Below are 13,910 nucleotides of genomic sequence, written 5' to 3'. Positions count from 1 at the left end.
CAAAGGCAACACGCTTATATTTCCCAACATTTGCTTCAAGTTTACACAAATGATTTGTTGAAAAGAGCACAGGACGTAGTCTTCTCTCATCTCAAAGCAGCTTCTAATGTCTCTGCCAATGACAACCATATTGTCCCAGCTTTCAGTTGAGATGTAAAGAAGGAAAATGTGCAGAATCTACAAAGCAGTTGGGGAACAATGCAAGCATGAACAGAAAAGTGGCTTATCAGAGCTCAGCAAAATCCAGCCTTGGCTCTCTATTTGCAACTGTTGCAGTGTAAGCGTGCTTTCCTTTTTAATTAGCCACGCTCAGCTTCAAAGCAGCACTCCCTGGGGGAGATATTATGTGTAACAGTATCTGCTATATGGGGAAAGTTTAGCAAAGGGAACATCATTCTTAAGGCTATGCAGCATTTTTCTGAAGTCTTTATGCCCCCACTTAAGTGACAGGACACAATAAAAAAGGACAAATAGTTTTTGCTGCAGTGCAAACTTTAAAGGTGAACTGTGTAATTGGAATTGCAAAAATTGAAATTGCAAAATTATGACTTTTTTCAAGCAGGTTTCCCAAATAACTCCCCTATCTACCATTGTTCAGCAAACCAGCATGATCACACTGGAAATCGACATGTTGCTTCCAAATGTTCATTAACCCTGAAATCGATCCCATTCTGCCAAATTACTGACATGCGCCATTCCGCCATTTTTGCAAAAACATGTTCACTTGTTCTGTGTGGTGCTAGTGAATAATCTCTGAAATCCATGCTCCTATGGAAACCAGTGAAGTGATCACATTAACATAAACAATGGTGAGCAGGATTTGGGGGTTGCATTTTTATCTAAAAAAATTAGATGATTCCTGTTGATTGTATTACATCATTAACAACTAAAAATACAACTTGTGTGGATGTTTCACCTCAGCATCACTTTGGCCACTAGGAGGCAGTGGTTAAAATTTTGGTAAGCACACACCAATTATTAGCAGCAGAACTCCTGTTGCCGAATTTCAGTGTGGTCAGTCTCCAGCAAACATGTAGTCCCGCCCCAAACTCATGCCATTGGTTACGCCAGTGTTGCTGTGTTTGGCTGGTTGCTCAAACAAAAAGAGCAATGTTTTGAAAGTGCCACACAGTTTACAGTTATTGGGAATTAACTTAGGAATGGCTTACTTATAGTTGTCTCCAGGGTTTGAAATTAACACTCACCAACCTGCCAAATGTGGGTAAAAATGGGCAGTGGCGGGTAACTCTTACTAACTCATACTCACTCTTACTAGCCACTTTGGTAGGTGACGTTTTTAGGGGTTTTCCTACACTGAAAATTCTATGAATGTCAGGCGACTTGGAGCCGCCGCAGCATATGTAATAGTGTTCATCTCGCGTTCAGTGCTTTATAAGCACTAAATATGCCAACTTTCACACGTATCTGTGTGGGGTGAATTAAGCATGCTTTCTCGCGAACTGCCTCAGCGCTCATCAGCGGAGCCATCCATGGTCTTTCCTGTGGTAATGACCTTATCATTACAAATGCCACTGTTAAACAATGGTAGAAGAATGGTTAACTTTCATATATGCAAGTACAATTTAGAACGAAGGGGTTAAATAAATATAAAAGTTCAAATATTCTAAAGGTGGCTTTAATCATTAGGCCTATGTCCTACAAAACGAATTTAATTCTCATTTAAATGAAATTTCCATACAAATGCATGCAGTAACAGTTTCCAGTTAACTTAATCATTTTTTTGCGATACTAGCCACAGTAGCCAGTGAGCCAAAAAGTAAATGACAAGCCCTGGTTGTCTCTACATATTAAGCTGGGATAAGAGAAGGTATTTTAACATTGAAGAAAATACACAGCATAAACTTTTGTGGTGGGTTCATTCAAAAATGCTTTATCAAACAGTGTTTAACATTAGTATATTTAATCTTTAATACTGGTGTATTATTAATATAATTCTATAAATTACTAAACTAATTTCTGTGATTTGTTTTAATATAGTTGTTTGCTCTCTTTTGTTTTCTAGTGCCCTTTCGAAAACACAGCACCTCCCACTGGAGACTCCAAAACATTGCACAGGAATCTGTTGAAAGCTCTGATGAGGAGTTTTTTGATGCCCGGGGTATGATTTTGTTCCTTATTATTGTTTGTGAAAAACACTGGATATTGTTTGAATTTAATTTAACATCATCTCTTGCAAGACACTTTATGTTGGCGGAGAACATGTAGAACTAATATTAAAAAAAACCTGTCCGTTAACTGAATTACAGTGATTTTCTTTCAAATTGTAAATAAGTGCTTTATTGTATTTGAATTATATATCTTTTACGATTGCAAAAAAATGAGTCAATGCACAGTGCAAATAGCATTTTGAGCATTCAACGTTGTTTGTGTGAAGTGTGTATAGCCCACAAAATACCCCTAAAAATCATTGGAAGCAGCTGCTGAAATCCCTTTTGGAATTAGGACAGCATACAGTCCAACCAGAACTATACTTAAGAGACTACCAGGCTATTTCTGAAGGCTGTGGGGCTTACAGAAAATAACTGGTTAAAGAGGAGGGAAATTCTAGAGTCACTTATCTAGAGATGACATCAGTGCAGTGCTGTCCCAATGTCATAACTCAAACGAGTTTCGCTCGAATAGCATTTTTTATTGCATAAGATTCTATAGCCTTTATTATAAAATTTTTACGACATCACTGTGTACATATATACATTATTTGTCCCTGTACCTGGTGTTTTAGAGACTGCATTTCATTGGAAAGGAAGTCTGATCCATGGTCACCTTTTCTTGGCTCAACAGCCAGTTTCAACATGTTAAAGAAAAGGCTAAAGTAATACATCACAAACAACAGAGTCAAAACACACATTTGTTTTTCTATCATGTTGGGGACTTTCCACTGACTTCTATTGTTTTTTACTGAGCTAACAACATTTTCTACCCCCTAACCCTAAACCCTCACAGTGTTTTCTATTTTCATTAAGACATTGTTTATTAAGTTTATTACATTGTTTATCTCATGGGACTGTAGGCTGGTACAGTAGGTAAGGAATGTTGGCAAAACATTGTGTGTTTTGGCCCTCAAGGACAAATAAATGTGAAACACATTTAAATCAGTTTTACTTAAGCAGTATGCAAGCATGTAATTCAGGCCATGTTTTGCTTATATTTCCATTTATAAAAATACAAGTTATTTCTTCAGGCTGGCTCTTTAGAATACAGTGGTTGTGCGGTGTGAAACCAAAATGATAAATTAATACCAGAGAACTTATCAATGACTCACACACATATGTTGATGTGATTTGTTGTGGCAGCCAGCAGGTTTATAATTGACTCAATTCAGTTATTCATGAGGTACAAATTGCCCAGTGGTATTTTTCAAGCAGCAACCGCTCTCAAGTAGCGCAAGTAGCATTTGTGTAAATGTTTATGGACAAACATTTTTTATGTTAATCCCAATAGTAAAGCATCTGGAATTGCACTGAAGGGGCTGTTATGGATGGTATTTACACATTGCAGTATTTCATTCACACCAAGATATCATCTCGCACATATTAATGAGATTGCCGTCATTGGTAAACTGGAGTACCTGCGAGTTATTATGATTGCAATCTCTACAGAATCAGTTGGGGACTTTAAAATTGTAGCTAACATTAAAGGGATATTTCACCATCATTCTCTCACCTCATGTTGTTCCATACCTGTGTGAGTTTCTTTCTTTGGTTGAACACAAAATGAGATATTAGGCAGAATGTTAGCCTTATGGCCAAAGTATACTTCGGTAGTCCATGTTGCTGATCGGAACCCGCAAAGTATGCGTGACGCAAATTTCATTATCAGCACAGTCTGCGTGGACTGTCTGTGTACTGCCCAGATTTTCTCGACACATGCACAGTCATTGTATGAAAAAAATAAAGATTCAGTGAAAGTGTAGGGTGTCTTACATTATGCCTAAAATCTCCATTTGTGTTCCACTGAAGAAAGAATGTTGTAAGGGTTTGGAACAACAATTAATTTTCATTTTTTGTGAACTATCCCTTCAAGTACACTGATGAGCCAAAACATTATGACCACCTGCCTAATATGCTGTTGGTCCTTGGTGTGCTGCCAAAACAGCACCGACCCACCGAGGCATGGACTCTACGAGACCCCTGAAGGTGTCCTGTGGTATCTGTCACCAAGACATTAGCAGCAGAACTTTCAAATCCTGTAAATTGCGAGGTGGAGCTGCCATGGATCAGACTTGCTGGTCAAGCACATACCACAGATGCTCAGTCGGATTGAGATTTGGGGAATTTGGAGGCCAAGGCAACAACTTGAAGTCTGCATCATGTTCCTCAAACCATTTCCGGCAGGGCGAATTATCCTGCTGAATGAGGCCACTGCCATCAGGGAATACCATTGCCATGAAGGGGTGTACCTAGTCTACAACGATGTTTAGGTAGGTGGCACGTGTCAAATTGACGTCCATATGAATGGCCAGCCCCAGGGATTCCCAGCAGAAAACCCAGGGTTTCCCAGTGTGAGCATCACACTCCCTTCACCGGCTTGTCATCTTCCCACAGTGCATCCTGGTGCCATCACTTCCCCAGGTAAACGGCGCACATGTACACAACCGTCCATGTGATGTAAAAGAAAATGGGACTCATCGGACCAGGCAACATTCTTCCACTTCTCCAAGGTCCAGTTCCAACGCTCGCATGCCCATTGTAGGCACTTTTGACAGTGGACAGGGGTCATCATGGCCATTCTGATGGTCTGCGGCTACACAGCCCCTTACACAGCAGTGTGCGATGCACTGTGTGTTGTGACACATGCCTCCAGTAACCATCATTAAAATTTTCTGTGACTTGTTCCACAGTAGACCTTCTGTCAGTTCGGACCAGACGGGATAGCCTTTGTTGCCCTCGCGCATTGATGAGCCTTCGGTGCCCAACACCCTGTCACCGTTTTGTGGTTTGTCCCTCCTCGGACCACTGTCGGTTGATACTCACCACTGCTGACCGGGAGCACCCCACATGCCGTTTCAGAGATGCTCTGACCCAGTTGTCTAGCCATAACAGTCTGGCCCTTGCCAAAGTCACTCAGGTCTTTACTCCTGCCCATTTCTCCTGCATTCAAAGTATTGACCACGAGAATTATGATTGTTCGCTTATCATCTAATCTACCCAGACCTTGACATGTGGCCTTGTTAGCAGATGATCAACGTTATTCCCTTCACCTGTGAGTTGTTGTAATGTTTTGGCTCATCTGTGTATATATACGTATGAAGCATTTGAAGTCTTGAAAATAGTGAATGGAAATAGTACATGACAAGGTCATCTAGAGAGTGTAGTTTCAATATTTTATGTGCGTGGTATTGTCTTGAGAGGGTCTTCTTAGGCTACAACAACAGCAGAATATAGTGCTTTACATTTTAATATATATATATATATATATATATATATATATATATATATATATATATATATATATTTTATTTTTTACATCTGTTCTGCTCTTAAATTTGCATTCTACATCATACCAGTGATAATACCACTGAAGTTGGCCCAAATATTTAATGAGCCCATCAGTAAAAGCCTGAAAAGCTGGCCATCCATTTGTCTGCATCACACTGTTATCTAGATAGGCTCCTGCGGGCACAAAGCCCTTAAGGCTCTGCCCATTTATTACTGCAACACCTGTCAGACTGGGCTGTATGGTGCCAGCAGGTATTAAGTTGAATAAGGATGATTTAGCATGCTAATTAGCCTGCACTCTCTGGTCAGTAATCAAGCTGGATTGTTGTATGATTACGATTTGGGCCTAATTTGCAGAGCGAAAAGTGTTTGTTAACAATAAAAAATTTTAAGTTACCCAATTTCTTGCTTCATTACAGGTTTGTGTGGTAAACTTATATCAGAGACATAAATCTTCTGAGATGGTTTAACAAAATTGTTTTTATTCCTTACCTAGATAACATCATGGTTACTTGTGTAACGTTGAGTCGATGTAGTGACACTAGGGGTCACTCTTGGGAGCCCGAGACACCTCTGGTCTTTGATAAAAGGCCAATGAAAATTGACGAGTGGTATTTGCATGCCACTCCCCTGGACATACGGGTATAAAAGGAGCTGGTATGCAACCACTCATTCAGGTTTTATGCTGAGGAGCCGAGACAAGGTCCGGCCATTTCAGCGGGTAGTTCAGCATTGTGGCAGGAGGGACACAATGTCTCGTTCCCTCCATCAGGGAATGAAGGTTACACAAGTAACCATGACGTTCCCTATCTGTCACTCACTTGACGTTGTGTTGATGTAGTGACACTAGGGGTCCCTATTCGAAACACAACAACTGGCTGAACTGTGTTACGTGAACTGGCGGTGTGTGGTGGGCAGACCACTGTCTGCCTCATAGCCAGCACACCAGGTCAACATGTAACCTCCCCCAACATAGTTATGAGTGTCGAACGGCCCTTTGGGGACAAGTCGACTACCCAAAAGATAGAGACAGGCTAACCCAGTCGTGGCCTCTTTTCCCCTTCTTTTTTTCCACTCCCTAAAAAAGAAGGGGGATTATCCGACTGGGCCGCCAGGTCTAGTCGGGGGGTGTCCCTCCCAAGGGGAAGACACCGCGGAGACCACACCTCGCCCAAAGAGAGGGGGGGATATTTAAGTTTAAGACAACGAGAGCGCAGACCGCCTTGTCGGTTGACATATGCTCCGGACGGTCCGGACCAGCCATCACGACGGATTGGAAAACACAAGCCACGCATCCAAGTTCCACGCAAGGGGGACCAAGGGGACAACGTCATCGAATGTACTGGCAGGTGGGGCCTCACAGCAGGGTGGAGCTCGAAGTGCCACACCACGTCGTGGCCGTGCTGAGTCTAGGGACATTGAAGCACTAACCTGGCTCCTTGTGACCACCCCCGGAACAGCCTGGGACGGGGGAGGAAGAGGCCTGTCCTTGTAATCCGTGGAGACTGCCATATCGGGGGGGGGCTGTGTGCCACAGCTGGGTGCTCAGGGGCGGGAAGACCACTGCTGGAGCGCCAATTCTGCAAGGAAAAACCCATGGACGGTAGTCGTGATGATGACTGTGCACACCAGGTATGTGACCCAGGGAGGAAGGAAACTGCTCTTTTGCTGAACTGCGGCGAAATCAAACAAAAAGGCAACAAAAGATTTTCCACCCGGCCCTCCACCGGGGGATGGAGTGGTCTTCTTACCAGCTCCAGGTGAGTGGGTTTCGTCGTCCCTTGGTCGCCCGTCTCAGGGGTGCTTTGACGACCTCCGTGGGTTCTTAGCAGCCGACTGTGAGACGGGTGGCGTCTGCTTCCTTTGGTGGGCTCCACGCCGGGGCCGGGCGGAAGGGGCGGGCTGCGGCGGAGCCTTGGTGATGAGCAGACAGGGTGCGGGATCTTGAGCCACGCTGGGGCAGGATGTGCCGGATAGCTTCCGTCTGCTGCTTCACTGCCAAGAACTGCTGGGCAAAATCCTTGATGGTGTCGCCGAATAGGCCAGCCTGGGAAATGGGGGCAGCAAGAAACCGTGTCTTGTCGGCCTCACCCATCTCGACCAGGTTGAGCCAAAGGTGGTGCTCCTGGACCACTAATGTGGCCATTGTCTGCCTGAGAGACCTTCGTCGCTTGGAGAGCGAGGTCGGTCGCAGAGCGCAGTTCCTGCATCAAATCTGGGGCGGAACCCTCGTGCAGTTCTTTCAACGCCTTGGCTTGGTGGACCTGGCAGGAGAGCCATGGCGTGCAGGGCAGAGGCGGCTTGTCCAGCAGCGCTGTAGGCTTTAGCCGTCAGGGACGACGTGAACCTACAGGGCTTGGACGGGAGCTTAAGACGTCCGCGCAAGGTGGCGGTGCTCTGCGGGCATAGGTGCACCGCGAGCGCCTTATCCACCAGGGGAATCGCCGTATAGCCCCTGGCCGCCCCACCATCGAGGTTAATGAGGGCGGGGGAACTGTGGAATCGGGGCCAGGCAGTAAAAGGTGCCTCCCACGATTTCGTCAGCTCCTTGTGCACTTCCGGGAAGAAAGACACTTTGAGCAGCCACACGATTGCCCAGCCTGTGACTGGGCAATCGTCCACGAGGGGGGGAGCCCAGCTGAGGCTTCTGCGTCCGACTGGACAAGCCTGCTCTCCGATGCTGCGCTCGAGCCGGCGGACTCATCCGGAAGCCCGACTGGGGCAGACGAGCGTAATGGGGAATGGGAGGTCTGCGGGGGTATACCCGACAGAGGCGATCCCATTGGGGTCCCCAAATCGCCCCCAGTGCTAGCTGCGCTGGCCTCATACTCGTAGGTAGAAGGACTGAGGCGGGGAGCCGGTAGGGTGGCTTGCTTTCTTATGAAAGCAAGCCGTGACCGCAACGTTGCTAAATACTCTTTTAGAGAAAAAAGCTCTTTCAGAAAATATACTCTCTTTTTTTTCTGCTGAAGTGCCCAGGGGCGTTCTCTGCAGTGCACCAGTGCAGAGGAGGGAGAAGCCGCTGAAATGCGCCGTCAGATCCAGCAGAGGTGAATGAACAGTAGAAATTCAGCTCAGTGAGCATAACCGCTCGGCTCCGAAGAGAAAATCTGAATGAGTGGTTGCATACCAGTTCCTTTTATACCCGTATGTCCGGGGAAGTGGCATGCAAATACCACTTGCCAATTTTCATTGGCCTTTTATCAAAGACCAGAGGTGTCTCGGGCTCCCAAGAGTGACCCCTAGTGTCACTACACCGACACAACGTTGAGGGAGTGACAGATAGGGAACTAATGTCTTTCGATAAGCTGTCACTTTCTGCGAGCTGTCCAGGTGACTGTTTCTCTAGCATTAAAGGTGTAGTTCACCCAAAAATGAAAAATCATTCATCATTTACCCACCCCCATGTCATTCTAAAGCCTTATTACACTTTTTTCACACACTGAAAGTGAATGGTGACTGTGTCAGTCAGTCACTAACATTCTTCCTAATATCTCCTTTTGTGTTCCATGGAAAAAGAAAGCCATTCAGGATTGGAATAACATGAGGGTAAGTAAATAATGACATAATTTTCATTTTGGGTGAACTATCCCTTTAAGAATCATCCTGAAAAACAGCTAAATGTTTATATATATATATATATATTTCAGGTTTCTATTTGTCAAAAACATAATAAATGTGCTTATGGGGGCCTGGGTAGCTCAGCGAGTAAAGACGCTGACTACCACCCCTGGAGTCGCAAGTTCAAATCCAGGGCATGCTGAGTGACTCCAGCCAGGTCTTCTGAGCAACCAAATTGGCCCGGTTGCTAGGAAGGGTAGAGTCACATGGGGTAACCTCCTCATGGTCACTATAATGTGTGGTTCTTGCTCTCGGTGGGGCACGTAGTGAGTTTTGCATGGATGCCAAAGAGAATAGTGTGAAGCCTCCTGTCTCCGCAGTAACACGCTCAACAAGCCACGTGATAAGATGTGTGGATTGACAGTCTCAGACGCGGAGGCAACTGAGATTCGTCCACCGCCAACCAGATTGAGGCGAGTCACTACACCACCAAAAGGACTTGGAGTGCATTGGGAATTGGGCATTCCAAATTGGGGAGAAAAGGGGAGACAAGAAAAGGTGCTTATGTTCTTTGCTTGATGAAAGATAACTCCTTGTGAAAAATGAATCCCTGATAGTACTTGCATTATGCTCTCATATTAGTATGCTGCTTCAGTTTACACGTGTGGTGAGAATAGTTTTTGGTTTGTTTTGCTTTCTCAGAGCTTTTCTTGTCAAAGCTTGCCTCATTTTCTTTTCTTTTCTGTCTTGTATTTCTCTGTCTCTCCCAATCATTTGCCAATGTTGTCTGTCAACTCCTTTCTCTCAAATATTGATTCTCCAAAGAAGTTGTTGTACAAAATGGATGAGCAACCCGCTATGTCAATTTTCGTCTAAAAGACTTGACATGATAGCATGTTTTCAGAGTTTCTCTAATGGATGCTGTTGGGTTTTTGTGTTGCTATGTTGCAAATATTCTTGTTGCCTTTATGCATTAGTTTTCTCTTAGTACCCACCTACACATTGTCACTCCATCTCAGATTAATCCCTTATATTTCTCCCTTGTACTCTACTAATATGCAAACACATTTGTGCACATCAACACAGATACAAACATCACACAGACAAATTTCATCAAAAAAAAAATTTCATCACACACTTGACACCAAAGGCATAGATTTGGTTTCAACATTTGGGTGGGGTTCAAATGTGGGTCCGAGTGTAACGTTTCATACAGGTTTCAGAAAAACATTAACCCTTTCAGAAAATTACAATTATTACCTGCTCATCTGAAATGCCTGTCTGCTTTCATCATTATTTCTTTGGACACCTTTAACATCTTCACTGACTCCACATATGACTCATGATATATTTGTTTGCATGTATGATATGTATGTTTTCTAAATTCATACAAAATTTTGTGTGGTTAACAGGGCTACAAACTGAAATTGCACATGTTGTCAGCCACTGACTGTGTCTTGTGAGACACAGTTTTATTCCTGCAAGGGGCGCCTGATGCTCTGAAAACCGAATCCTCCATGCATCCGCATTTAAATCTCAGAACGTTTTTTATCATTTTGGAGACATTTTACACTGGATAGTTATTTTAAATAAAAACTGATAATTACAAGGATTCATACTTGTAAATGTAAATTCGCTTCAGCATTATCTGTGAAATCATTTTTAAAATTCCTCATCCAATAATAATAAACGACTGTGATTAGCCCATCCTGGCCACCGCTGAGAAAAGTAACAGGTACCACGTGACACCGGCGTCTATGCTAGAGGAGGATTGCGCAACCAACCAAGTTGCGATACCAACTCTTACAATGGAGGGGGGACTCCAGTTTTTTGTCTGATTATGCCAGACCTACAGTCTCACAATTGCAAGGTATCTCAGATGCATGGTTGTGGGGGGGGGGGGGGGGGGGGTTTGACAGTTGTGTATGTCTTTCTTCTGCTGAACACAAAGTTTTTTAGAAGAATATTTCAGCTCTGTAGGTCCTCAAAATGCAAGTGAATGGGTACCAAAATTTTGAAGCTCCAAAATGCACATAAAAGCAGCATAAAAGTAATCCATAAGACTCCGGTGGTTAAATCTATGTCTTCTGGAGTGATATGATAGGTGTGGGTGATAAATAGATCAATATTTAAGTCCATTTTTACCATAAATTCTCCTCCCTGCCCAGTAGGTGGTGATATGCATGAAGAATGTGAATCACCAAAAACAAAAGAAGAAGAATGTGAACGTGAACGTGAAGATTGATAGTAAAAAAGGACTTAAATATTGATCTGTTTCTCACCCACACCTATCATATCACTTCTGAAGATATGGATTTAACCTCTGAAATCTTATGGATTACTTTTATGCTGACTTTGTCCTTTTGGAGCTTCATAATGTTGGTCACCATTTACTTGCATTTTGAGGACCTGCAGGGCTGAAATATTCTTTAAAAAATCTTTGTTTCTGTTCTGCAGAAGAAAGTCATAGACATCTATGATGGCATGAGGGTGAGTAAATGATAAGAAAATTTTCATTTTTGGGTGAACTACCCCTTTAATAATATTATGTTGGCTCGTACAAAAACGTACAGCTTTTATTCCTATAGAGAAAAATAAACGAACCAATGAACAATATTATTACTAATTTTCCTAAGTTTTACCCCTAATCCAAACCTAAACCTAACCATGATTTCAATAGGAAAATATATATATATTTTTTTTTACCATGGAAGAAAGGAAGCAATGGGGTTTGGAATGAGGGAAACATGTTATAGGTTATTGACATACAGTACTTCAGTCATTTGTATTGCATGAATAAATATGGAATGAGTCACCAAAAATTTGTTCACAGACATTTCCTTTAAAATAAAGTGTTGGATAGGAGGCTAGCTAACATTTGATGCTTGTATTGAATCGATTTGAAATTCTGTACATTGGTTGGTCTCTATTGGAATAAAAGTCATAAGTTTTCATATGAGCTAAGTCATAAGATATCTTATGATTTTGCCATCTTGTATAAATTATTACAAGATGTCATGAGAGTATGTTGGGTTTGCATTTCATTTCTCATAATCCCTATATATTCCTTCTTTTTCAGAATGTTTGGTGTCTTGGAAGAATTCATTCAAACATGAATAATCCTTGGCCATTATAAAATGTACTAATGTTGTTGTTGCAGATGGTCAGAGAATGACCACACGACCTCTAGCAGCAGACTAATCACTGACTGATATGAGCAAAATATAGTTTTTAGACTTATTTCTTAAATTATTGGAGAAAAAGACAGAGTTCATCCTCAAGAACTGGCTAATGTACAGCTGGAGGAAAACAGAAGAGAGTGATCCATCTTCATTAGTTTCTTATTACCTTATTCCACAGCCTCCCCGTCTTCCCCTCTCTTTCTCTTCTCTATCTCTGTGGTTTATTTTTGGCTCCATTTGAGTTTTTTTTTTTTTTTTTTGCCCTTTTGTCTCTGTGTGTTGTACCATACCTCTTTTAAATGATTCCTCGAGAACATTTTCCTCAGTTTTAAGGGCACTTCATGGAGACATGGCCTAGAAATAGTCCTTATTTAAAAGAAGCTCTAATTTTCATAGTGGACATTCTCTTAGAATAAGAGGACCTTTTTTAAACCCATACACTTCTGAAAGCTGTTACTAAAGGCAAAAATCTAACTCGAAATCTGTTTGTGAAGGAATATTTACAGCAAAAGTGATGCAAGAACTGATTTAGTTTTTAGCTATAAATTGTTTCATGGAACATAATGTCCTGCATCAGTGCTTCTCAAGTGGTTTTGCTTCAAGACCCTAGTTTGGCTAGTTTCGATACCTTTTACCAAATGACAGATGAATTTGTGCCAAAATACTGTTTGGTTTTATTGGACGGAAAGCCTTTGATGTCAACAACTATTTTTGGGATGTGACACACCTGCTGAGAACCATTGTCCATACGATAACATTGTAGACCTCAAGTTAATTCACTGTATTGAATGATGGTTTGCCATGTCCTGCTGATATGCAGATGTTATGGAGGGGAAGACGGCCATGCTGCTGGGGATGAGCCAGTGGAACTCCAATGACCTGGTGGAGCAGATTGAGACACTGGGCCACCTGGAGCACTCAAGAGGTACAAGCACCAACTGACATCTCACACAGGTCTCCTAAAGAGGTCTGTTCTCATGAGGTGATCTAGAATAGTCATAATTTTCAGATCATCTTATACAAATTTAAAGGTAACACACTGTAAAAGTCAAAATGTGCTGTTGTTATAGGGGCTATTCCTACATAACCTTACACTCATAAATAACTTTTGTTGGAGTAACCTCATGTAGTCATTAGTCAGATTGACTCAGTCATAACAAATAAATTTTGGACTGTTATAAAAAGTATAATACAAGTATTCATATAAAGAATATATTTACAGTTTTTCTCAATCGCTTTGGCTCATTTCTCGAATGAGAATAATTTTTTTCAAAACAATAAGTTCAGCTGGGGGCCTGGGTAGCTCAGTGAGTAAAGACGCTGACTACCACCCCTGGAGTTGCGAGTTTGAATCCATGGCATGCTGAGTGACTCCAGCCAGATCTCCTAAGCAACCAAATTGGCCCAGTTACTAGGGAGGGTAGAGTCACATGTGGTAACCTCCTCATGGTCACTATAATGTGGTTCTCACTCTCGGTGGGGCGTGTGGTGAGTTGTGCATGGATGCCATGCAGAGAACAGCATGAAGCCTCCACACGTGCTATGTCTCCGCAGTAACGCGCTCAACAAGCCACATGATAAGATGTTGCGGATTGACTGTCTCAGACGCAGAGGCATCTGAGATTTGCCCTCCGCCATTGAGGCAAGTCACAACGCCACCACGAGGACCTAGAGTGCATTGGGAATTGGGCATTCCAAATTGGGCAGA

At 42.7% G+C, this 13,910-nt stretch overlaps 1 protein-coding gene across 1 annotated transcript in view; it reads left to right on the top strand.

Annotated features, from left to right (window-relative positions):
* The first annotated feature begins 2,029 nt into the window (after window positions 1-2,029).
* plrdgb (PITP-less RdgB-like protein) overlaps window positions 2,030-13,910 on the top strand; it is an 80,812-nt gene continuing 68,931 nt past the window's right edge. The window contains exons 1-2 of the mRNA XM_051677432.1: window positions 2,030-2,119; window positions 13,023-13,127. Of these exons, the coding sequence (XP_051533392.1) occupies window positions 13,028-13,127 (100 nt within the window). The 5' untranslated portion in view covers window positions 2,030-2,119; window positions 13,023-13,027. The remainder of the gene's footprint in view (window positions 2,120-13,022; window positions 13,128-13,910) is intronic.

Source organism: Myxocyprinus asiaticus, chromosome 38 (genome assembly GCF_019703515.2).
Source record: "Myxocyprinus asiaticus isolate MX2 ecotype Aquarium Trade chromosome 38, UBuf_Myxa_2, whole genome shotgun sequence".
NCBI lineage: Eukaryota > Metazoa > Chordata > Actinopteri > Cypriniformes > Catostomidae > Myxocyprinus > Myxocyprinus asiaticus.
This window is presented reverse-complemented; position numbering and strand designations above follow the sequence as displayed.